Raw genomic sequence first — 25379 nt, 5'->3', positions numbered from 1 at the left:
TCTGTAATTTTAATGGTTATTCAGCGAGGAGAATAAATCTTGTAGTAGGTGTTTAGAAAAAGAGAGTGAAAACATTATTGCGGGATGGTCATCTTCAGTTGCATACTGCATGAGTAACATGAATGTGTCCTATGACAAGGAGCAGCGGACTGATAAGAGAGACAGAGGGACGGATGGAATTAAAAAAAGGGGGGTTAGCTGTTTTTGCTATCTCTCCATCACAGAGGTTAAACCTTGCAATATCTCCATGATCCACTACCCTGTACAGTACATTCGTGGCCAGTATTGCACATTACCAGCCAAAGTCCACCCTGATTCTGTGTCGTGACAACCATCAGTGCTGAATTTTGTCCCATAAGTCAACACTAATCCAGTGATGAGATGAGACTGTAACCAGAGCTCACCAAGACTGACTGGGACTCCATCTGCTGTCACAGTTTGAGCTCATTGGCAATTTTGCAGGCGATATTCTTGAAGGCGATGGACGTGCCCGATATCCTCTTGAAGCGCACGCCATTGAGTGAAAGGCGGGGCAGCTTGCACACCTCCATCTCCCATTGGACCAGGTTGTCCTGGCGAGCATCGCCATGGACACAGAACAGCAGGAAGCGTTCGCGCTGCTCGTAATCGCAGCTGTTGGCGTCCAGAACCTTTCGAATTTCCCTCATCATCTCAGCAGGCTCCATGGAGGAGGTGGTCTTCATGCTCCAGGTGAAACGAAGTGAGCGGGGCTTGGAGTCCCGTCCACTGTCCTCCTTAGTATCACTGGATGCTCTCCTAAAACAGTAGAAGAAGACAGAAGGTAGAGTTGAAGGAGGCTGGTTACAGGCTTTCACTGCAATGTGTCTTAATCAAATTCTCACCTTGGTGTTTCTGTCCTGGCACTGGCCTCTCCCTCACTAGGCACCCTGAAATAAACCAGGAATACACTGTTACTCCCACAAGCTGGTATTAGCATGTGTTCCCCCATCCACTACCAACACCACCCCCATCATCAATAGACACAGAGAAGGGTGTCAGGCATCATGCCAGGAAGGAATCCACACTCCTGGGTATCAGGGTTCAGCACAGAATGAGATGACTGTGATTTACTGAGACAAACTAGTGCAGCTCCTTCACAATAACCCGGTGCATCCTATGTTTCCTGTCTGCTCTCTTTCCTTAATCCCCACCAATATGTAAGAAGGAAAATAATGTTTCTAAATCTTTGAACCCACCTCCATAATTCTTCTGATCTTTTCCCTTATGCTCGGTGTGAAATTGGTGGAGAGTAAGGAGAGGAAAGCCAGGAACTTAAGAAGTAGATATTGTGGCTTTGTACAATAAGAGTTGGTGAGCCATTTAAACTTGAGGTGTGGACACAAGGGAAGGAAATACACTGCATAGCAAGGGTGTCAGTAGGCAAGGATGTGGTGTAGTGTGCAGGTATGTAAGGGGTTAAGGAAACACGGGCCAAGGTCATAGTGGGCACAGAGGTTTTTTTTTTTTGTTTTTGGACGGAGGGACAGGTGCAGCAAACGTTGTGTTCTCCTACCTCCGGGTCGACCTGAAAGACAGAGCTCTATGCAGGGAGAAAAGGAGAGAAAGCTATGAGCCTCTACCAGCTGGGCCAGAGCAAAGGTGACACAGGGAGCTAACTGCTGTATGAATGAGGAGGCTCTGGTCTTAGGTTGTAACGCTGACATGAAAGGGCAACAGCATGAATGTATAATAACCTTCAAGGTTTGGGAATAGACAAGAGCATGTTTTAAAACTGCTTTTTAAACAGGCAGCAAGTTTGTGTGATGAGTTCTTAGTATGTACAACTGGAATATCATAGATAAAGTAATTGTGATCACCAGCATCACAGGAAAAATAATATTTCATGAGCACTGACCTGCGGACAAACTTGGAGGTGATCTTGCTGATGATCCCAGTGGAGGTGCCCCTACGCTGCTGAGTGAGAGCCCCCGTATCGTGGGATAGTGTGGGTGAGGCCGGGGGTCCGTTGTAGGTAGCACTGCGTCTGTCTCTGAGCTGAGCTCCGTGGAAGGTACTGCGACTGGTAGTACCGCGGGGGAAACGGTTTTTCTCTGGGGTGCTAATACTGTGTGCAGATGGAGAAGTGGAGGGACCTCGAGGAGAGGAGCTGCAACACAGTGCGAGAGAGCTCAAATTATAATGTCTTCACCCCTATGTGTACCAAAAACAGCCCTGTACATTTAAAAGGAACACACAAATGTCGTTTAGCTGCTGTTACTGCAGATGACGAGGGCAGGATCGGGCTGCTCACCTGGCTTTAAGCTCTGTGTTGTCGTCAATAGGGGGCAGTGTGCTCTTTGAAGGGTGCCCTGACGATGACATGGACTTGGTGTGGCGAGGTCGTGTGGCGCTTATAGCAGTTGACGGAGTGCTACCTGACACTTCAGTTAAACTGGGGACCGAGGGAACATGAGGATTAAAAACTGTACAAAAACCTGCTAAATTGTACAACAAGGCTTTTGTTACAGTATGTGTTTAGATAGGTTAGACAGGAAGATTTATTTTTTTGGAATTTGTTCTCTGTACCACATTGAAAATGAAAATGAAACCTGATTATAATCTGACTATATTTACCTGCTGTCTTTGCCATTGGGAATAGCTGAGTAACGGTCAGTAGAGGATCGTTCACACACATACGTGTTCCTGCGAGTCATCGATCCATTGGTCTGTTCATGCGGACACCAAAACACATTTTTAGGTTTCAAGCTGTGTATTAAACACAGATAATCCATTAAGGTGAAATAAAATACATCTAAATGTATGTTTCCTCTATTTCCTCACCCCCACAGCACTTGTAGTTTTCTTCCTCTCCTGAACCCCTAATGGTGAAGCAGGAACATCTCCTTTGGAAGTGCTGAGCTCCAGCCGACGTGCTCCATCCCACTCCTCCCTGTGGTCACTTTCCACGCTCAGGGCTTGGCCACGCTTTGTATACGATACTGCCGGGGGCACAGATGGACCCACTAGGAGAGACACACATATGGTAACAGACTTACATATGTTCAACCAACTACATGCTTATTACTGTTTCTCTAATGTCACAGATTTTTAGATGAAAAAAGGACAAGGACGGTGTTTTTGTTTCAACAACATCAAGCAAAGCTGCAAAAGCCAGGATTTACACATAATACAATCTGTCTGATAAATAGCGCTTTTTTTTTCAGATGTTGTACAGCTACAGAAGCCAAAGTGAGCAGGTACAAGACAAAGCTGTTCCCCTCCTCATGCTTTGAGGTGCTGTTCTTGAGGGAGCTGCAGGAGAGCAGCAAGCCAGAAGATGGCGCCAGACACAATGGTCCCACATGACATGGGAGGAAGCTGCTAAACAACATGAACAGTGGTTGAGTCCCTGATTTGTGCATTTAAATAACCATATTAAACAAAGAACTAGTTAGTGTTTTGATGTAGACGCCCTATGAATAAGTCTAAGTTTAAAGAATGACATGCGCTTTTTTATCATCACCGAGTTAGACAATTCGTAAAGCTTAATCAGCTTCATTCAGTAGATAAATAAAGCTGGTAGTGCTCCAGTGCCTTGCTCAGCAGCAGACCGACAGAGTGGATAGCGCTATCTGGCCAATTCTCAATAACTGAAAGCAACTTCCTCCCACACAACATGCAGCCAGCAGCACGCTCAGGGCAGGGAAGGAAGAGGTTACTTTACTTGGCTTCTCTACGACACCACCACCACCACCATCATCATCCCCACCATGATCACTGTAGCGGCGCTGCTTCTGATTGGCCGAGATGCTGCGTGTGACCTTGGGATGGGCAGGAGAGATACTGGAACTGTTGTTGATGTCACTGGTCGGTCGCTGTCGCTGACCCAGAATGCTGTTGGTCAGGGGCTCGTTCCCCTCAAACTGAAAGATAAAGACACGGGTTGACGGATATGGTCAACACTTCATCTCCTGGAGATAATTCTGAGATAATTTCGTATGTGTGCACTAACCTCTGGAGCTTTTCTGCCCAACAGCAGGTAGGTGGCCATGACATCATCATATTTCTGCCCTTGTAGAGACTCTGTGATCTCATCTTTAGGGAAACCCATCGTCACCATGAGCTCTGATAGAGGACAAAGAGTTAGTCATGGATATTTCATACTGTACAGATTTACATCTACCCCCACACACATACCTATTCTGGCTGTATCACTAAAGTCCGCCTCAGGCTCGATGTAAGGTTTTAGCTCCTCTTCTTCGTGACCCACATTCATCCAATGGTCTTTCATGATTTGCTAACAGAAAGAAGACAAGACAACTTATGTATGTCCAGACCAAGTAGTCCATATGCAATTTCAGCCATTTATCCTTTAATGGCAGATAAGCAATCGTGACTCAGGTCTGTTATATACCATAACTGTTAACTGGAAGTTAAATGACTTGGTGGGCAGATGAGAAACGGATAACTTCTTTGTGAAATCACAAGTTCAGCTGGGGCTATACAACTGTGTGATCAATTGTAACTATCAGTGGAGAAATCTTTACTATTGAATTTCAGCCTGGTTCTGAATACAGGGGTTATATCGACTCCGGACAGATTGAGTGTGAACTGAACTGACAGCTATATATTTTTTACTAAGCTCCAACCATAGCAAATAACATCCAAGCGTCAGACTGTTGATTGATTCTTAATTACAGCAGGAATTATGTGCTGCTGTATTTATATGATAATGAACAACAACAATAATAATTCTGAATGGAGACCAAAGTACAGTTATCATGCAATGCAACAGAAATGCTGGTAATACCTCCAAACTGCCTCGTTTGACAGGGTTGAGCACGAGTAGTTTCTTCAGCAGGTTTTCACAGTCTGTGGACATGTAGAAGGGAATACGGTACTTTCCCCGCAGGACCCTCTCCCTCAGCTCCTACACACCAAGTCACAGACAGACAGAGACGTAACCAAATGAGAAACCAGCAATAAAAATACTGCAATAGTAGTTTTGTTGTGTACCAAGCTGTAAACAAAAACATGTTAGCAAACAGTTAAACAGCAAATTCACTTAACCAGCAGGTACAGAGGAACATTAGAATTCCTTTAGAGTCATGTGTCTGATTGATGAAAGCTATTCAAGCTATTGTAAGTTCAATACTGTTCTTCTGAGGATTCGATAACTGAACCCTTTTTTCAATGTGTTTCACAGAGGTGAAAAGCTTTAATGTGTTCACTGGTCGAGTCATGACATGAAGTATGGCTGACAGTACAGTATTACATGTTACACACCTTTAGGTTTTGTCCATCAAAGGGCAGTGAGCCGCTGACCAGTGTGTAGAGGATGACCCCTAGGCTCCAGACATCCACTTCTGGTCCATCATACTTCTTTCCCTGGAAGAGTTCTGGAGCAGCGTACGGTGGGGATCCACAGAAAGTGTCCAGCTTGCTGCCCAAAGTGAACTCGTTGCTGAAGCCAAAGTCTGCTATTTTGATGTTCATGTCCGCATCTAACAACAGGTTCTCTGCCTGCGGTGGAGAGAATTGGGGTAAATTACCATGTGGGCTGTTAAGTTATTTGCATTGACAGAACATGACTGATTAAAGAAGAGGGTAGACTACTTAAATATAGATACTTAGGAGCAATCAGATATCAGAGCAGAGACAACCCTCACCTTTAGATCCCTATGTACTATCCTCCTCTGATGACAATACTGCACTGCAGACACGATCTAAAACACAAACACACATGTTACAGCACACAACTTCTAAATTAAATATTAAGAAGGAAAATTATTTAGATGGCACTTTTCAAAACAGCAGTTACAGGAAGAAAATAAGGAGATATAGCTGTATAAAATACATATACAACATGGGTACAAAGAATATTATGTTCATTATTAATTAATCTGTTAATTATTAGGAGAAATTAAATTATGTTTATATTTCCAAAATCTCCAGCAGCTTAAGTTTATCTTATTATGCACCAGGCTAATGGGAATACCATTTCATTTGGATCATACAGCCTCTATGTTGTTAATTGTTGATCAAACTTGACATTTCTGCGCTTCCACAAGCAGACGATGACAGAAAATGTTTGAGCACCAATGGTCTATTGTCCTCTTTATCCAAAGCCTCTGTAAATTACATTCTCATGCAAGTGGATAGCCATCAGTTGCCATGGCAGTTGGCGGGGAAATTATACAAACATATGCCAAAATAGCTTCAGTACCAATGCAACAGAAATGCTTTTGTTTTTTTTTACTCTTGCTCACACATGAACATTTTTAACCTTGGCGAATGTTGAGCTATATGTACCATGACACACAAAGGAACATGCACAGTGTGTCACACACAGGTCCTCTGAGTCATCTAAGACCACCATTTTGGGATTTCAAATATGATGAGCATGGATACAAACGTTTGTTCTTATGCTTTACTAAATAGAATAAAAAACACATGAATGATGTCAATTCTACTTTTTTATGTAACAGCAACAGAAAGCATGAAAGAGGCTAAATTCATTATTTGGCGTACTGCATTGTTCCTGTAGCACCACTAGGTGTCACAGCAGCATATATAAGGAAATTGTTCTCAACCTCCTAGTCTCTCAGACCAAGCAATCCGCACTCCTCTGCAGTCTATGACGAGGCTTGATCTTGGTGCATTCAACTTTCCCTCTGAAAACAGTACAAGAAAGACGACAGAGGTGCGAGCAGTGATACCGATGACTCACCTGTCTGAACTTGGCCCTGGCCTCCTTCTCCTTCATTCTGCCATGAGCCACTAAATAGTCAAATACCTCTCCTGCAAAGTAAAATATATAATGTTAACAAAGAACCTGTGCATTTTCATATAACATTCATTATTTTTCCCTCAACTAGTTGTCATGTATTCATGCTGAGATGAGCATCCACAAGTGGCATGTTTCAGTATTTGTATTTGACATTGGTAATTGCTAAAGACATAGACTTACAAAGATCAAAAGTTTTCTGTGATGAATATTGCATTAGAGGCTGATTAAACTTACATGACCTGATGACATACAGCACAGTGACAATGTTTTTGCTTGTCAAATTACTACAGAACTGATGCTGTGGAAATAACAATCAGGCATGTATTGAGAAAATGAACCAAATGTCACATTTAGTGGACATGCATTAATGCTTGACTCACCACCACTGGCATACTCCATCACCAAATAAAGTGTCTTCTCTGTCTCAATCACCTCAAATAATTTCACTACAGGAGAGATTGGGGAAAGAGTTACAAATGTGGCAGCAAGAAAACAAAGACCAGAAAATCAAAATTTTTAATTTAAGTGAATTTTGTTCGATCCAGCAGGGGGTTTGGTTCATTTAGCTTTATGTTACTGCATGTGTATCCTGTGCAGTCATCAAGCTGCTGCTGATTTAAACGTACCTATATTGGGATGATTCAGTATCTTCATTATTCGGACTTCCCTGAAGAGCTGTTAAAACAAAGAGGAACATTTAATGCCTTCACAAACATGTTAAATGTCATTACAAGCAGTAACCCTAAGTGTCTGCTCTGTCTCTGCTGGGAAAGCAAACTTAGAAAATGTTATTAAGCACTGATTGTGGATCAGAGTGAAGGGAACTGAGCCACAATAAACTCCTAAGTGTGTACACATGTGTAGCTGGATTACACTTTGCAGGAACATGAGAAGCGGCGAGGATCACGGGACTACTGTACAGTGTAATGCAATATGACTGACGCAGTGACAATGTCGTACTAAACCCTGCCCTACACTGATAAGGAGAAGAATTACAACTTCACTGACATGCTGCAGTTCAGCCAGCCGGGCCAGTTGGCCATCCAAACAGCCAGTCAGCAGCATCACCCACAACCAGCCACTGCAGTGTAGCAGGACACAGGCTTACAGCCAGTTAGGCATCTGCTGTCTAATATAATCATCTTAACATGGACATGAAAAAAAGAGCTGCAAAATCATATTGATGCCTTAGTCCTGCAGTTCTAGAAAACTATATGCAGCAGAATTTGAGCTCCTATACAAGATTTAATTTCCTACATTTCCCCAAAGTCGTTCTGCTGCAGGAAAGGTTTCTATTCAGCCTTTAGAACAACTCCTAAAGGGAAAATAGCACGTTCCTGATTTTGTCTTAGCAGAAGAGTGCAGAGTAAGAAAGCAGACCTTTCACAGTTTCTACACTCTGTCCTCAGTCTACATGTGACTGTTTATGTCAGACGAGCCTCTGCAGCCACTTAGAGGTGCTGTTGAATCATTTACATTCTGCTGATTCCCAGTTGTGCTGTGCTGAGGCTGTGTTTGAGTATTAAATTTCAACACTCACTCGAATGGATTTAGCATCTACTGCTACTGGAGACGGAATACAGATTTTTCTATTTGCTGACCACTCTGATAAAGCAAAAAAGGTCCTGAGTGATGCTTTTATGTCTTGGCTATGTTTTCTATTATGTCTGACATTACCTACTGAAGACATGATAAATATGAAGAACTTTGTGATGTTTTCGATCCCTCAAAGTAGCCACGATATAGCACTTTTGGCAATATCTTACTGTAACAGTCACAACTAACAGATGCAATTTGTCTAAAGTGGTTAAAAGTCAGTGATTATTTTAAGACATCAGTCTAGAAAACGACAAGATCTTTAAAATTCTTTTCATGTGCAATCATAAAATGATGATGCAAGATGAAGCTGTCTTTCGCGAGGATTGCCAAAAGGAAAGGAAGAGAGAGGAGATCCCTCTGCTGCAGAAATACCAGACTCAGCAATTAACAGCACTTCTAATTGGAGACCACTTCTATGCTTCTCTCAGTTCAAGTAACATGCACACTATGTCTCCCCTACTGAGGAAGTCCAATTAAATATCTGCTTGGGCCAAGCCAAACATTACACCAGTTGAAATCTGTACTTTTATAAGATGACTGCAGATTTGGGGCTTTTTGTTTCGGCCACCCTGTCAGAGAAGGTGAACGAATGGCATTTACATGTGTGGTTCCCACCACGAAGCATGGAGGAGGAGGTGTGACGGTGCTTTGTTGGTGATTTATAAAGAATGCAAGACTTCGACACTTTAACAGCACGGTCACCACGACATTCTGCCGCAGCATGCCATCCCATCTGGTTTGAGCTCTGTAGGACCAGCTTTTGTTTTTTAACAGCAAACTGACCCAAAAACACTTCAGGCTGTTTGATCAAGAAGCAGTGTGATGGAGTGCTGCATCAGATGAGCTGGCCTCCACAATCAGCTGACCTAAACCTAAATGAGGTGGTTTAGGATGAGTTGGACTGCAGAGTAAAGGAAAAACAGCCACCAAGTGCTCAGCATATGTTGAAGCTCCTTCAAGACTGTTGGAAAACTGTATCAGGTGACTACCAGAGATCAAATCAAAAGGTGGCTTCCAAGAATCTAAACGTTAAAACAGTCTTTGCTTTGTTTAACACCTCCCCTGCTTAATGTATTATTCTGCATGAGTTATTTCATAGTTTCCACATCTTTAGTGATGTTTAAACAACATGAACCAGAAGGAAAAATGAGAAGGTGTGTCAAAACCTATGACTGGTGCTGTAAATGTCTATGTTTCTAGGCCATCAAACGTTTCCATTATACCAGTGTGAGCAGGCCCAACTGTCTGGGACCTCTCAGCTTGAGTCTGGTTTAACAGTATGCATGTACTCACTCACTCCCAGAGTCTCTGTCTCTACTTGCTTGTCTGTCTCGCTTTTTCTCTCTGCCTGACACCTTTGATCTCATTAGACCCAGCACACACATACAGTTACATACAGAGCTGCTTCAGAGACTTTAAAGAAGCTCTTACATATTTCTTATCATTAAAATCTCCCATAAAAGATCACCTATTAACAATAAGACCATGGTTTCAAAGTCTGGTATAAATTATTTTTCTGTCCTACACAGCTCCATTGTTGTCTATTAGAGCTGCCCTGGGTGATACCACCTGTAGTCATTGTAGCTCCCACAACCCTGCTGCTAAAAGACTTACTAAAGCACTAAATGTGCAGTAAACCACAGCTGTCACTAACACATGTACCACATTTAAACATTGTTTACTAAGAATTATACTACCCGGCTGGCATTTTAAGTATTCCTTTTAAAAATGTCTCTGAACCAATGAGCTTAGGACTGAGACCCACAGACAAGGTAGGGAAGCGACTGGATAGTAAAGACAAATTCAAGTACAAACAGAATAATGTCATAGTGAAAAAATATGGTTTTGTCTAGAAAAGGTTTCGATTCCTCGGTGGCTCTGAATCGCGAGCTCCATATTCTCCAGCTGCGATGCTGGCCTGAGAGGTTCCCTCACGGTTACGAAGTCAATTAGAGTTGAAATACACTGACACAATAACCAGAAGATGCCCTGCAGTTCATAAAAATACACACATAAGTCACAACCTCATTTATGGGTCCATTCATGCACATGCTTTCACATGTGATGCATCAGGCCAGGACAAGAAATTCTTTATTATTCTGAATGACTGATGGACTAAAGAGTCTATGTTTTATCTCTGTCTATTATCTCTTTCTCCCCCTTTTCATTTGCGTCAATCCCCTGAAGCCCTTCACATGGGAAGCACCCGTGCAGCCACTTGGAAACGAACATTAGAGCAAATCTGAGAAAGGCAGTGGAAAACAACAACAACAAACACCATGCCTGTCAATACGGGCTCAATGGGGATGCAGCCGCTATAGTGGCTGACAGGAGATAATGAGTTTGATCTTTGATCCACACTAGTTTTAATATCAATAATATCTACAGGCACAAAGGGGAGTCACAGTGTGGCTTAAAATTTTGCGGTAAGAGCGTAAATAGAGAATATTTCTGTCATTTTCCTTTGAGGCAGACTGACCTTTCAAAGTATAATGAGTCCAAATGGTTGGTTCAGATGATTAATTGAGACAGTGATTGTAGAGAAAACAAAATGTGTATCAAACACATGAAAACACACTGTTTCCAATGCGCCTGAATCTAAGTAGTCTGTGCCAGTGACCTACTTCCAGCCACCCAGGGGCACCCAGACTCCCAAACTAGCCTTAATTACAGCAGGGTCCCCATGCAGAAGGAGCAGAACAGAAGATATCAGGCTGGGAACACGAACTGGCTGGACTATTTCAGTCACAGCAGCACAGCTGCTCATTCAACATGGAGATTATTGATAGGATGAGTAGCCTGGACGCTTTCATGGCTCTAACGAGTGCGTGCGTGCATGGTTTCATGTGCACAAACAGTGCTTCAAAATCACTTATCAGTAAATCACCAATGCTTGCTGCATGTCAAAGACTGTGAGAGACAGAAAGACAAAGAAAGGCAGACAAGGGGATCAAAAATGTCACTGACAATCAGACTCACTACCGTGTCCTGTCCTCAACTCCTGAAGTGCTCAAAATAACCTCTATGACAGAAGGCACATTGCTCTGTCTCTGTCTCTCTCTGCTACAGGTCACTTGTTATTCATTGTCACAACAAAAAACACACCTTAGCTGCAGATTTCACTTTTACCAAAAGGCCCAATGTAAGCCTCGGTCAAAGCCTCATTTACAGTATAGTGTTTAGTATCCATGAACATGTATAGTAAAGCACACATATCTCAGCAGCCTCAACATCTGAGTTGTATTATGATTCACCTCAGACAGTGTTATCTGTCTAATCATATTCCACTCATCTGAACAAGACCAAAGCTCCCTTAGCTCGTGGGCACGATGGAATTTCAGTGGCTAATGCAGAGTGACAGGCGCAAGACAGACACAAACAACAACCATTACGAGAGCTTGACCCCATGGTGGGCTTTTTGCAATTGGCAAAAAATACAGCCAGTCAGAGCATATTTTCTGAATGGTTCCTGACTGGCATTAAAAAACTGAACATGTGACACCATCACACTCCGGTATAAGATAGTAAAACGACTCTGAGCCACTTTCAGAATAGCGATTTCAGATTTTGGAGAAGCTGCCAGTGTTTCTCTCATTTCTCCATTTACTCTTCTTACGTCTTACTCTTACTTCAATCCCTTCAAAGCCTGTTTTGCGTCACAAACCAAATAGCTCCACATTTTTCCAAATGTAAATGTGTCTTGCAATATTTCACTCTATCTGAAACATCGCAGTGGCATGTCTGACTTGTTGACCACATACCCTTTAATATTTCATTGATGTTTTCCTTGTTGAAGCACTGAAAAGAAACAGCTCTTAATTACAGTTCAGAAAGAGATAGACCGCAGTGGGATGGTGGGATGAAAGCTGTTTGCTCAGTGAAAGCAGGGATTAACAGAGAGGACTATTTTAGGGCTAAAATGCCTAAAAACCATGACAACGTCAACATCCCTGACCACAGATGACATGTGATGCATTTCCTGTGGCCGATCTAAGGAGGTGCTTTGGAAGCTCAGCTGACCTCATTTCCTGTTACACCGAAACCACCAAAAAGTCACACCAGGGCAGAGAGCCAATGTCCAACAGAGCAACAGAGCAATGCTTCACTTTAACCTCACTATTTAATGTGGCTTTGGTTGACATCCTTTACATTGAATTAACCATGGGAAACACCAGACTGAAAAAAACAAGCTCAAGGACATAAGTGATAAAAATGCTAATTTGCAATCATAGTCCTACTGGGAGATATGTAAGAATGTGTTTGCATGTGTATATGAGTGAATTAATGGCTCCACATGTCTGAAATGTTACCACAACTGTGACTGTTGTCTGTGAGCCTTCTGCATGAACTAATGGATCACCTCTGTTTGGCTGTATGTGACACGCACGCTTGCGTGTGTGTGTGCGTGTGTGTGTGTGTGTGTGTACGGGCATGTGGCTGCATAGGATCTGCCAGTGTTGTGCTGTGCCTACAGTGCCAGATGGTGTGCCCACAGCCTGGCTCCTCTGAGACCATAAAAAGAGAGATCAGTGGCATTTTGACGGACCAACTTGAAAGAGCCGCCGTTAACTGTGAGTGCAGAAGTCATGTGGCCACATCAGACCTCTCCAACCTTGCTCACCCACACTGACAAATAAACAGGGTCAGAAATACAAAACACTAACACAACCTAATGCTAGCTGCAAATATAGTCCTTCCTGCCGAGGTTTAGAGCAGGAGAAGGACATAATGTTTACTTCAGATGCACCAGAAAATTCTTCCTCTGCTCTTCACGCATGCAAAAGGCCAGAGTCACTAAATCAATAACTATGTCCATCTGTTGTTTATATCTGCCTCTAGAAATAGCCTGGTCATCTATACAGAATGAACCATGAAAACACTATAATCAATTTACTGTCCAAGAAGCCATGTTGCCGAGCTACTACGACTACTTTCTCATGGATGTTGGACAGCAAAAGAACCCATCCTAACACAGGCATTTGTGTATGGCTTCTTAATTTTTCCATCCATTCACTTTAAAAATTTCAATGGGTGACGGTCGCAATAGGAACCGAGACACCCCCGGGCGATGTAGTGAAATTCAGTCTAGACTTATTAAGCATGAGGAAATGAATTTTTATTTTTCAGTCTTTTATCATTTGATTGAGATATTATTTGACCAGTCCGATGTCTCAAGAGAAACCAAGCTAACAATGCATTAAGGGGAATGTTTCCTTTAATGCATCCACATTACAGCTTTCACAAGGCTAGAATAGGACACTCTGAGTCAATGAGACAATCGATTTCATCCGGAGACGACTGCTGCATTACAAGACAAGCTTCTGCATTGCAGATGGCACTTCTGTATACCATTACAGCAATCTATAGTTCAGAGCAGAGGACGTTAAAATATACAGCTACACACACGTACAGGCTCCACACATAAATACAAGCATCTCTACGCTTGGAGCAGATACACAAACACACCCAATTTAACACATGAATACTTGTGTACATCATGCAAAACATCAACATGCACACATGCTATTATATCAGTAATGCTCATCCCCAATAAAAGCTATAGGATTTCTACGTATTGACCCTCTCAGGTCTACTGCAGCTGACATCTAAAAGGCCCACTGAATAATTGATCAGGGAGATCCTGATTGGCCTGTTGTCTCACATGATATGTCTGCTTTGCCACGTTCCTCACCAGGCAGGGGACAACCTGACCTATCGGGTAGGTAGCCACTCATGATTTAGACAAGACCCAAATCCGTGAAGTCAGAATTAGTTTGAATTCAAAGCCACACACAGCACTTCTAATTGCTCATTACTCTACTATGCATGTGCAGATTAGAAACCACATAACAGGGTGTTTAACAAAAGAGCTCAGACAATGAAATCTATCTCAGGCAGATTATCTGAGTATGGAACTGAAAGCTTGAAATTCTTACAGCATCTTTGCACCGACTGGCTGAAGAACTGCAGTCAGATCCCATTAAGGTCCAAGTCAATTGCAGATTTGCTTTTCTTGTGAAGAACAACTCTTCAAACTGAATAATATTAGAAATGAACTGAAAACATTGCCTCTTTTTTACAGATACCAGTACAAGTAGGATTTGAGCCAGAGCCTAAATAAACCAAAATGGTCCAACATTAGCCTTTTACAATTATACTCCAATTAGCACAGCATTCATTTTTGTCCACTCACAATTCACTCTTGTCATCCTCATTCCGACCAATGTATGATGACAGACATTTTTGGAAGCTAATTATTGAGATTTTTTTGTCATTAAGATGCCTGCAGCAACACTATGTTCTCACTTGTTTGGGTCACACAGTGATAAATGCCATCAGAACATGAACTGCCGTTTATGTACGTGTCATTAGGCACCGCAGCAGTCGCTTGCTGTCGTGTTTATCCTTTACAAAACACTCACATTCAACGAGCAGCAGAGCTGAGCCATACTACAATAATGTCATGACCTTGGGAAGAATTTCTGTCAGTTGTTATTTTTAGATTAACAGTAGATGATACAGGCTCATAATGTAGTTGCAACTGGTTTCCTTACACATGGTCTAACCTGCCCTGAGAGTTGTACAGTATGTGTATCAGTGTTTGTGCCTGTGTTTAATCAGCATAAAGAGCTGGATTTGGAATCTGGAATCAGGAAACAGCCCCAAACCCTTCTCTTCTAATTGGTTATGACTGGTAGAGAGGGGTAAGTGACAAACAAGCAGGCAGGAGTTTTTAGCTGCTCCTAACCACAAACCAACAAAGAGTCAAGAGTTGAGTGGGGGGGGGGGGGGGGAGCTGGAGATTAAACAAGCCTTGTGGTCTATCCTGACTACATCTGATTACATTATGTAAAACAGCACATCCTGAGCTCAAAGAGCAAAGAAACAAAGCAGCAATAACTCAAGAATGACTCATGGAAAAGCCACAAGAGCTGTAACCAGGACATGTTGTGTTACCATGTGGCCATAAAAGACACACTCACCTTCTGTAGACTGGTGGGATTCAGCTGGGTTTTGTCTATAATCTTCACCGCCACCTAGAGAGAGAAAAGACAGAGGAAGGGTAGAGAGCAGGATATAGATAGAAGCAGATAAAAGAAAACCGAGACGTCAAAACTAATTCCAGTTTTGTATTTTTGTTTTAGCTGTACAACAAAAGCCTGTGTTGAAATGAACTATCCTCATTATTTCACTATTCTCCTATGAGGCGGCTTCAACACAACACATCACATGAATTGTTGTCCTCAGTCTGAACACAACTTAAAGCCCTTCTACTCAGTAATCTGTGAAGAGATGAAGCTTTCTTGGCAGGGATAAAAACAGAAATATGTATTTGTCCATGACAATGAATACAAAATAAGTATATGTAAATGCATCCTCAACACCAAGACAATCTTAAAACAGGCAGGGAGTAGCTAAAGTAAACTGTCCCTGCTTGGCAGCCAGGCTTGTGTTAGTCTATGCGACTCTGCAACTCGGTGATCTACTGTTGGCTCGGTAGACCTTGGTGGGCAGCAGTCTGATCCATCCATCTAACTAATCACCCCAAAGTGCACACTGAAACAGACCTGCCGTCCTCACTTTCTCAGGGCTCAGCAGCTTTCAGAAAGCCACTCGCTGAGCCATACTGCAGACTCACCAGTAAACTCATACATTATGCTGATAAGTGATTGATGCAGCAGTTTAACAATATAATAATACTTACACATAGCATTTTGCCACTGCACAAAACGATTTAACAATAATTATACTTTCATTATGCAGACTTAAGAATGACTGGGGTTACGCGGTTCATTCGAACAGCATCAGAGCTGTGTGGCTTCTACAGACCTCAAGAGGACACTTTTGTTAAGGCTCTGACAGACAGTAAATAATACAACTCATCCCTGAAATATTTTAGTTTGGACGTTTATACAATAACCTAAACAAACAGAAAAGTGTCTCCTCAACACACACTCAGAGACGTTTATGAGTGTTTTCACTCTATACAATGTACTAATGTTATTAAGACTTAAGTCTACTTAATCCCCAACATGTGATGCTTAGTTAAACTATGAAGACCACACTAAAAACTTAGATTATGAGATATCAATCCTGACTTTTGACCTCTCTGTAGCAAGGAAAATGGAAATAATTTAAATAAACTACTCTTTATAAAGTCCATTACTGACTCTGGTCTTATGAGAAAAATAATAAAAATGACTCAGAGGATGCAGACGCTGGCTCTAACCCAAGAAGCCAGTAAAGGGTAAAACCGTGAAGCAAATGTGGAGTCATGGTGGAGAGAAAGTAGGTTATTCATCCTGAGCAGGGTTTCCCTAAGACCTACAAGTTGCTGGGACATTCATTCCAAAAACAAAAGCTATACTCCATAATCACACCAATGTTGTGCAGGAGCTGTGAAAGAGTCTAGCAGGGAGAAGAGAGGGAGCAGAGTGAAAGAGAGGCTCACTGTGTGTACACGCAGTACGCAGGTGGTGTCTATTTGCAGCCTGTCTTAGGTGGGCAGGTGCACAGACAGACCTCTCTCCTCTCCTCTGAGCCTCCTCCTGTCATGGGCAAGACTCTGAAACTGTGTGTGTGTGTGTGTGTGTGGTGTGTGTGTGTGTGTGTGTGTGTGTGTGGTGTGTGTGTGTGTGTGTGTGTTGATGTATGTCTGCAGGTGCTGGACCTCATGTGTCAATCTATTGTTCCAATTTCCATTCTTCCCTTTGCATGACTCACTCTTGCTACTGTACAAACGATTCCATTTTTGTTCTCAGATTGACAGCATATCGATGAATGCATGGATGGCGTCACCATATCCAAGTGTTTGTGTGTATGTGTATATGTGTGTGTGTTTTCTCTCTAATGGATTTGAAGGTGAATAATTCAGTTTTATAGTGACAGAAGGGCAATGTGTATCACTGTTAATTATTCAGCGCATTCGTAACACACGGGCCATATGCTCCTCACTGTACGCAGGTCTAGTGATTGTGCACGCACTAAACACAAGTGAATACTCAGACGTGGACGGAAAAGGTTGTCAGAGCATCACCGGTGATGCAAGTGCTTTATAGTATGTGTGTGAGCTGTATTATTATTTCAGTATAGGGTCAAAACTATTTTAGTATTAGGTCATGTCTTATACACAGAAAATACACAGAATATCCTAAACACTCTAATAGTTATCAGAGCTGGGTGATATTTTTAAAATCACTGCAACATTATTATTAGGAATATCCATACACTGTAAACAAACTTCTAATTTTATTATATGTACTTTATGTCACAGCAGCCTGTATACACTGTACACAAACTCTAGGCATCAACTGATGTACCTGAACTACCTACATATACACAATACATGGAAAGCATTGTAATTTAATGACCTTGAGTTTGATAACTGTCACATATAAAGCTCCATATGTATACAGTAAAACAAAAACTTGAGTGACCCTTGTTTTTGGAATAGGTGATTCTGGCAACAACATGCTGCAATATTATGTGACGATATGGTCATCATTATTACAGTGTCACCTAAATGCATCAGATTGATAACTTTACCAAAGCACCCCTCCCTAGTGGGTAAGTGACAAGGGCATACTGTATGTTTCCATCAGTGGTGTTGAGTATGTGTGTGTGTGCACGTCCTGCACTCTCCTCAGCGGACAGAGGACACTTCACCTCGAACGGACTGCTGCTCTGTCTCACCTCCTTTTTGCTCCAAAACCCTTTTTATGTTTTCCACTGAAGCAAAATCTGTTTTCAGTGCGAGCTAAATGTTTGCTGGCTGGAGACTCACTACAGTTCAAGCTGCGATAGCATCAGTTTTAGAGGGTTATGTTTTTTCCACCTGTTCCCTTTCTCACTCTGATCTATGTCTGTGCATTCTGATGAGCCAGCAAAGGCACTCAGGCACACAAAGCACGCCTGACCTTCGCAGCAAACAGTGGGTAGCGTGCCCAGTATGACTGTTTAACATTTGCATTAAAGGACACAGAATGGATCAAACTGTTGCCCTAGAGAATATTTCTACCCCAAATAGTTAAACTCAGAGGATTAAAGGACGCCAAGGTCCAAGGCACAGACATGAGAGGGCATCTGAGATGGATCACGGCTGACAGTGATTGTTGTGGGTCCTGCTGAGTGAAAGACAGTGAACAGATCGCAGGTCATTGTTTTCTCCTTAGGGAAACAGGAGCTTTAATTACAGATACACCAAAGCAGGATGTCGATCATTCTGACAGGTCAGCAGTGTATGCGTGTGTGTATTGGTGTGTGTACGTGTGCGAAAGAGTGATATAACAAGAGAGGGCTTGATGTGACCTGGCTGGAAGAGCTAACATGGTCAAGTACAGTATTGTCATGATCTGAGATCACTGCTACTGCTACAGGCCAGAAAACTGTCCAGACTGGTCTTCATGACATTGTTCCCAATTCTGATCAAAGTAATCATCACAGCTACAACAGTAAATATAATAAAATAACAGAGAATAAATGATTTATAAAACATAAATAACTCACCTCTCGTCCGGTCAGGACGTGCCGTGCCAGCTTCACCTTGGCGAAATTCCCTTTGCCAATGGTCTTGAGGAGGCGGTAATTGCCGATATGAGGATGCTCCTCTGTGGACGTGAAAGAGTTGCGACATCGCGGCAGGCTGTGGCGACTCGCAGACTTTGTTGGGGGCACCGGGGGTTCAACAAAGCCATCCACAGACGAGTGCTGCGAGAAACCCACACAACTGAAAATGAGCAACATCCTCATCCGCTTTTCTTGAACTTTAATTTAAGCAGGTACCTATCAAGTCCCTGAACTTTATGGAACCCAGTAATTCCAAAAGGACCTTTCCTATTGCTACAGTCTGCTGCACACACACAAACAATGCAGCAGAGGTCTGCTGTCGGAGGGGGTTGTGTGTCTGCCAAAGCTATTCTCTGTGCAAACAGTGATGTACCCATTAACTGAGCCTCAGCCCTAAGATGAGGATCCCATGTTCCACATGTACATGTGTGTGGACACTGTGAGCCGGCTGTATCGGGAACTGTGTACACTCCTCTCCTTCTGTGACTTCTTAACCTCTTAAGACTTTATCAGCAATAAGATTAGATAACAAAAGAAAGTGAACTCCTTTAACTTTGGGCCTTTAAAACTTTCTAAACAATGTGCAGTGCAAAGCCAAGTTATGATTGCTGGCTACACAGAACACAATAGGTCACTGCCTTTCATAAGCAATATACAGATGAATTAGGCACAACACTGGCACAGGCTCTGTGCAGTCTCTGCTGGTCTGTTTTCCCTTCTCTACAGCAGCTGTTAATGTCAGTCCAGGTCAGAGAGCTCATGATCCTCTGCTCCTGAGCGCCACACCCAGTCAAAGAATAAAGCCTTGTTCTAGTTACCCGTGCACCCCTGCTCTCGTTTCACCGGAGAAACGCTACACTCTGCAGGGTGCACATCACCTCACCTAGCCGACATCCTGACAGAGGGAGAGCTAAACAGCAGGATTCAAACACCCCCCCCCCCCCCCCCCCCCCCCCCCACCCAACGTCACAGTGTGTGTGCAGATGTGAGAGAGAAAGGTGGGCAAAGGGAAATGTGGTTTGCAGCTGGTGAATCGACACACTAATGACTTTAGTGGTTACCATCAACTTCAAATCATGTCAGTGGTCAGTGCAGCTACACGTGCATGTACACGCAAACAAACACTTGGCCTGGCTCTAGATTCAGGCGATTTGGGCCAATAATGCTTGATTCTAACAACTGACTTGGTTTCATTCAACATGCTTTAACTCTCAGCCACTGATGTTATTCCTTCAGGGAGGCTGGACATAAAAACAAAACAAAAAACACACATCTGCACAAACAAAATGGCCAGGAGAGTGCTTCTTCTATTTTGATGCACTAAAAGCCACTCGTCCCTCTGAGTAATAAGCTGTTATGCAATGCAAAGTTCAGCTGCTAGTGGACCCCAGGGTTGCACGCTGTAGTCAAAGAGAAGCGGGCCAGGCCGGATGGCTACTGCCAGTGCTGCTGAGACGGTGCTTTAGCAGCCGCCTAGCAGTCTAAGTCTGTGAGACCTGAAGCAGCATTTGACTGACAGCTATATTAGCAGTCCACTAAGCTGGGGAATTACTGGACACAGAGTTCATCATCGAGTTAATATCAAGCTCTGTTAAGTCGTGTGACGTTCAGATTTGAACTGTATCACCTAAAGATGCCAAATCCAGAAAAGTCTACTCTGAACTGCAGTGCTAAAAAAAAAAAATAAAGCACTATTTTTAAATCTGGGAACAATATTCAAAATACTGCTGGAGGCTGTTTTCCACTGCTTGTAGCACAATGTCATATAAGGCAGCCTGAGTCTGTGCCTCGTCTTGTTTCCAGGAAAATCAGATGAACCTAGATATGTCAGAGCCTGTCAGCATGCACACACACACAGCAGCCCTCATCTGGACTGATCTTATTTTTATTATTGGTTTGCTGTTTTGTTTGAGCAGCGGCTGCTTGAAAACATTCCTCCACACGGTGAAGGAGAAACCTCCAGCGGTTTAAACCATTTCTGCGCCTTGTTAATAAACACACGTCTGTGTGCCGCCTCAGCTCATCAGTGTCGTGGCAGCAGAATGGTGAATAATAACACTCCCTCCTCCTCCTCCTCCTCCTCCTCCTCAGCACTGAGCGTGCAGTTACAACAGGGCCCAATAGGTGATGGATGTCACATTGCGATGCTACTGAGCGTTGCCATTGAAAAGTAGGGCAACATCCTCCCCCACCCTCCCTAAGCATTGACGTTGTGAACTACAAAATACCCCCTTAGTTGCACGAGTGGAGCAGCACCATTTCCCACAGGCCACATAGGTAGCCCCTTTTCATTCTCAATGGCAACATTCAAGCATTGCATGTACCATTATAATGCCAGCACACTGACGCAGTGCGTTGTTAAGGCTTGTCTTATTGTGTAGAGGATCTGGGACAGACACAACCAGAGCTGCACCTTCATTCTACCTTCATCTGGATCCCGTGTTTTATTCCCCGTCCAGAGGGGAAAAAAAAAGAGGAGAAAGCGCAAAAGTTCTCAGCTGTCGGATCATTGTGCAACATTATAGCCTGAAAAGGCGCCGTCATAAACCTGCGCTGATCAGTGCGCAAAAACAGCCGAGATCCCCCGGTCATTATTATTCCGCTCCCACATCCGGCATCGCGCCGGTGTCTCTGGATAACAGCACTTACATTCTCGGTGTCACGCTCGTTCACCGTGGGCAATGGCGTTCTGGTCGACATCTTGTGCGCTTCACAGGCCGCTCCGCGATGCAGCGGGCTGGGGCAGAGCAGACACGGCGCGGTCCTCAGCGGGGAGACCGGTGACTGTCCCTCTCTACATCCCCTGGAAACACCGCAAACGGCGGCCTTTTACCGCAGCATAGCGCGCACCGGGCCCAGCCGACACGCCAGATTTTCTTATCCGCTTTGTGCACTTCTCTTGTCGTAGACTAGTAGCTTACAGACAAGGAGGAAAGAGACTGAAAGAGAGGGAGAGGGAGAGAGAGAGGGGGGCAGGCCAGGAAGATGCGTCGGTAGCGGACGGGTCTGCGCAGCGCATCTCAAACCTCCCACCAGGAAGGAAGGATGGATGGAGGGACCTCTCTCTCTCTCTCTCTCTCTCTCTCTCTCTCATGCCTCATACACACACTCCCATTGTCTCATTTTTGTACATCATTATTGAAGTCATCAGAAAACAGTTAAACACACAACTGAACAGTGTCCACAAGAATTAGATCAGATCCAGACCAAAACCAAACAGAGGGAGTGCACAGCCTGGTAATCTGGTCAATATTACTGTGTGTAGCCTGAGTACACAGACATATTTAATCATGCAGCATAATCACGACACATTTTCAGCATGACTGAAGAGATGTCATCAAGGGCAGAGTCAAGTTGGCTGGAAGGATCTAAACACAAGAGCAATTCCATTGATTTATGTGTTTGGGATTTTCGTGGATATTCCAACTCTTTGGTTTGAACTTATGAGTGGAAATATGTTTTTACAGCACAGTGATTTACTTCTTCATGTGGTCTATGAATATGACAATGTGGCAAACATTGTCCAGAGAGAGGCCTACCTCAAGGAGAAGGCCTGTGTCACTCTGCAAACTGGACAGACTTTGCCATCTGTTGGATCATTGCAGCATTACACCTCTCACAGTTCCTCCATTTATGACTGATAACCTAATCAAACTCTTATGGTAGAACAAAATATGAATAGCCGCCTGCTAATAATAGATACAAATGTTTATTTTTAATGACTTGACTCCGAGTGTGGTCATTGTAAGGTGAGGTGGACACGCTGGTGTGCATGCGCAGTCTTTCCACTAGGTGTCAGGCTCAATCTGCTGTGTTTTTCCATGCTTGCCTTTCTGTCCCATAAGATATGAATGCACTGACATGTCAAGTGTGATAAAGAACAAGCCATACAACAGGACCTAATGTCTCTCCATTACTGAGTGTTCTTCTTTGTGCAGTACTGTTATGGTACTCTGGCACACAGTGGCCCTCTCTGGGTGTTACATGACTGATGGTTTGTCTCTAACAGCAGAGGTCCCAATCATAACAATAGACGCAGCATGACATAACCTATCACAATAAGTGATGGATATGGGATCTGAAAGCCAGTAAGGACATGAGGTCTGTTTTTGTGGTTTTGAGGAATCTGTGGTTTATTTTCACCAACTGCAAACTTGGTTCCATAACACTGGTTCACATAAGACCTTCCCCTCCCTGTGAGGGGAGTCGGGTCAGAGTACTAAATTTCATTGAAAAATGTTTTGCCTTCAATATGTTTTTAGGTAGAGATATCAGAACAATATGCAAAGAGATAAGATGGTTTCAATAATAAAATAATAATCATAATAATAAAAGAGGTCTGGCACTGAATTTTGGCATGTAGATTGGCATTTTTGGAATTCTGCATCTGATCCCAGCATGGATCAGGTCCCAACACAGCAGATCTTATCCTCTCTGAGTCCTAGCAACTGGAACTAACCAACTGGAGCTAAATTATTCCAGCAAAATACATCCTCTTACCACTAATAGTGAGATGTTTGGCTGTGTTGCGCTGGAATCTATTTTAGATTTGATAACATCTCCATTTTTTTGTCTATTCACACATTTACACATTTTCAGTTTTGATGGCGTTAAGTCAAAAATCTAATAAAAGAGACTTGGTCACTGGGAAAGGTAAATTAAGATACCTAAAACCAATCTGGCACTGATGATTTTGTGCTAAAACATCCACAGGACACTCTTCCTTTGTGCCTGGGATTTGCATTCTGTACCTGAGTTGCACTGCTGTGGAATGTAATAGGCACTGACACCGGTTTAATGAGTGCATGTACACCCAGGGCCAAATGCAATTACATGCTCTCACAAGCAACCATCAAAAAAGAGGCAGCTGTTAACAGCCATTCATCGCGGATGGTCATGCAGTTATCTGTATTTGCAGGGCAGAGGGTGAGAGGAAAGAGTAGAAAGACAGAGAAGAGAGGGGGGAAGAGACTAAACTCATTATGTGATAGATAGTGGAGTAGCATCTGTCAGCACTGGCACTTTACCATAGCTCCTTTTGACTGACTCAGTTTCACCAGTGAAAATCAAACCACGCTTTCCCAGTCAGTAACAATGTGTGCACACATCCTGCAGAACTGTGGGAAATACCATGGACCCTCAGGAAGGAAGACGTCTTGCATGCTTACATTTAGCCACAGTCTCTGCCTCTCACATTTTACAATTACATTCAAAGAATTAATACCGTCAATTTATCTGGAAGATAAATGCCCAGCAATGTTTGAGAAACCCAGCAGGTTGTTAAATGCTGAAAGTATTTTAAAAATCCTCAAACATTCTTTAAACCATCTGAATGAATCAACAGTCTGTCAGATCAAAGACCAAAAACAGAGATGAGGAGCCACCTTCAGTGGTCTGGTCAGCTCAAATCCACATCACATCGCCATATTTTTTTTCATTTCCAAATTTATTGTCATTTATCAGCCTTCACACAGTTATTTCTGGAACCTCACAAAGGTTTTGTACCACATTTTTCAAATTCTGCATGCAGTATTCCTCCCTGTGCACAGGTTTAGCTCGCTTTGTCTGGATTAGGAAAAAAGGGAAATCATTTTGTCATGCAGTGGATGGATTTTTTCTCATCAAGATACAGTAGTTTTGGGACTTGTGGAAATACCTTCACAACTGCACAAAACATTTGACATTCTTGGATTTTCAAACATAGCTGGCTTTGTATTTTTCACGGAACTTGTGCCAACAAGATCAGGTTTGGATATTACAGTCAAAACCTGAAGTGTTGTGAATTACCACTGCCCCAGCATGTGTTGTCATCTATTTCACATAAAAAAAAACACAAAGTAGACATTCCTGCTTCAGAGACCTGTTAACTGCACACCTTACAAGGCAGAGCTTGCACTCTGCTGTCTGCTCTGACAAGTCAATAAAACCCACTGGTATGCTGAACATTTTTGGAAGGCAAGATAGATATGAGGCTGTGCTGGAATTTGATCAGGCGGAGAGCCAGTCCTCTGTTCATTACAGAGCTTTCCAGCAGTAACACACCCTCCTAGTAAGCACACCTCAACCTCAGGAAAAGTATTAGTGACTGGCACGCCCATAACTCTTGCCCACCCTTGGCCTTCCCTCACCTGGTTGTCTTTATCATCCCGCATGCATGTGTTCACACCCATACATGCTACATACAGTACACAAACATCATGTGCTCTCTCGATTTCCCCCAGGTTGCATAGGGAGGGATGGCAGGGAAGTGGAAAATATGAAAATGCAGGGCAGATGTGAACTGACAGGGTGGACTGTGAGCACTGGGTGTAAGTGAAAATCTAAAGATTTAGCGGCAGTCGCTTTGCAGTCAGGTGGGGCTATACTGGGAATAATGTGAGATCACCGAACTATGTACACCCCAGCTGAGCTCATACATTTACATACACATGACAGATTTGTGACATGTTAGCCATTTCTGGAC

General features: G+C 43.1%; 1 protein-coding gene across 2 annotated transcripts; it reads right to left on the bottom strand.

The window, feature by feature from the left end:
* Positions 1-217: 217 nt before the first annotated feature.
* On the bottom strand, positions 218-21885 carry LOC113159091 (serine/threonine-protein kinase MARK1). Of its 2 annotated transcripts, none has more exons than XM_026355594.1 (18): positions 21566-21885; positions 18857-19057; positions 15334-15387; positions 7378-7426; positions 7132-7197; positions 6692-6762; positions 5631-5687; positions 5248-5484; positions 4772-4891; positions 4159-4258; positions 3974-4086; positions 3686-3884; positions 2803-2984; positions 2596-2687; positions 2273-2413; positions 1877-2128; positions 864-908; positions 218-777 (listed from the first exon to the last, which is right to left on the bottom strand). In XM_026355594.1, exons 1-18 carry the CDS (start codon positions 21614-21616, stop codon positions 432-434), a joined length of 2376 nt encoding a protein of 791 aa, XP_026211379.1. In that variant the 5' UTR covers positions 21617-21885; the 3' UTR covers positions 218-431. The 2 variants fall into 2 exon arrangements, with proteins under 2 accessions (XP_026211379.1, XP_026211381.1); XM_026355596.1 differs by having other exon boundaries at positions 3731-3884.
* Positions 21886-25379: the final 3494 nt, after the last annotated feature.

This window comes from Anabas testudineus, chromosome 15 (assembly GCF_900324465.2).
Source record: "Anabas testudineus chromosome 15, fAnaTes1.2, whole genome shotgun sequence".
Taxonomy (NCBI): domain Eukaryota; kingdom Metazoa; phylum Chordata; class Actinopteri; order Anabantiformes; family Anabantidae; genus Anabas; species Anabas testudineus.
This window is presented reverse-complemented; position numbering and strand designations above follow the sequence as displayed.

Coding starts and splice junctions, on each gene's coding strand:
- LOC113159091 (XM_026355594.1), bottom strand. CDS start 21,616: ATGTCGACCAGAACGCCATTGCCCACGGTGAACGAGCGTGACACCGAG. Junction 3,885..3,973: donor TGGGCAGAAAAGCTCCAGAG/GTTAGTGCACAC, acceptor TTTATCTTTCAG/TTTGAGGGGAACGAGCCCCT. Junction 2,985..3,685: donor TGGTGTCGTAGAGAAGCCAA/GTAAAGTAACCT, acceptor TGTCTCTCCTAG/TGGGTCCATCTGTGCCCCCG.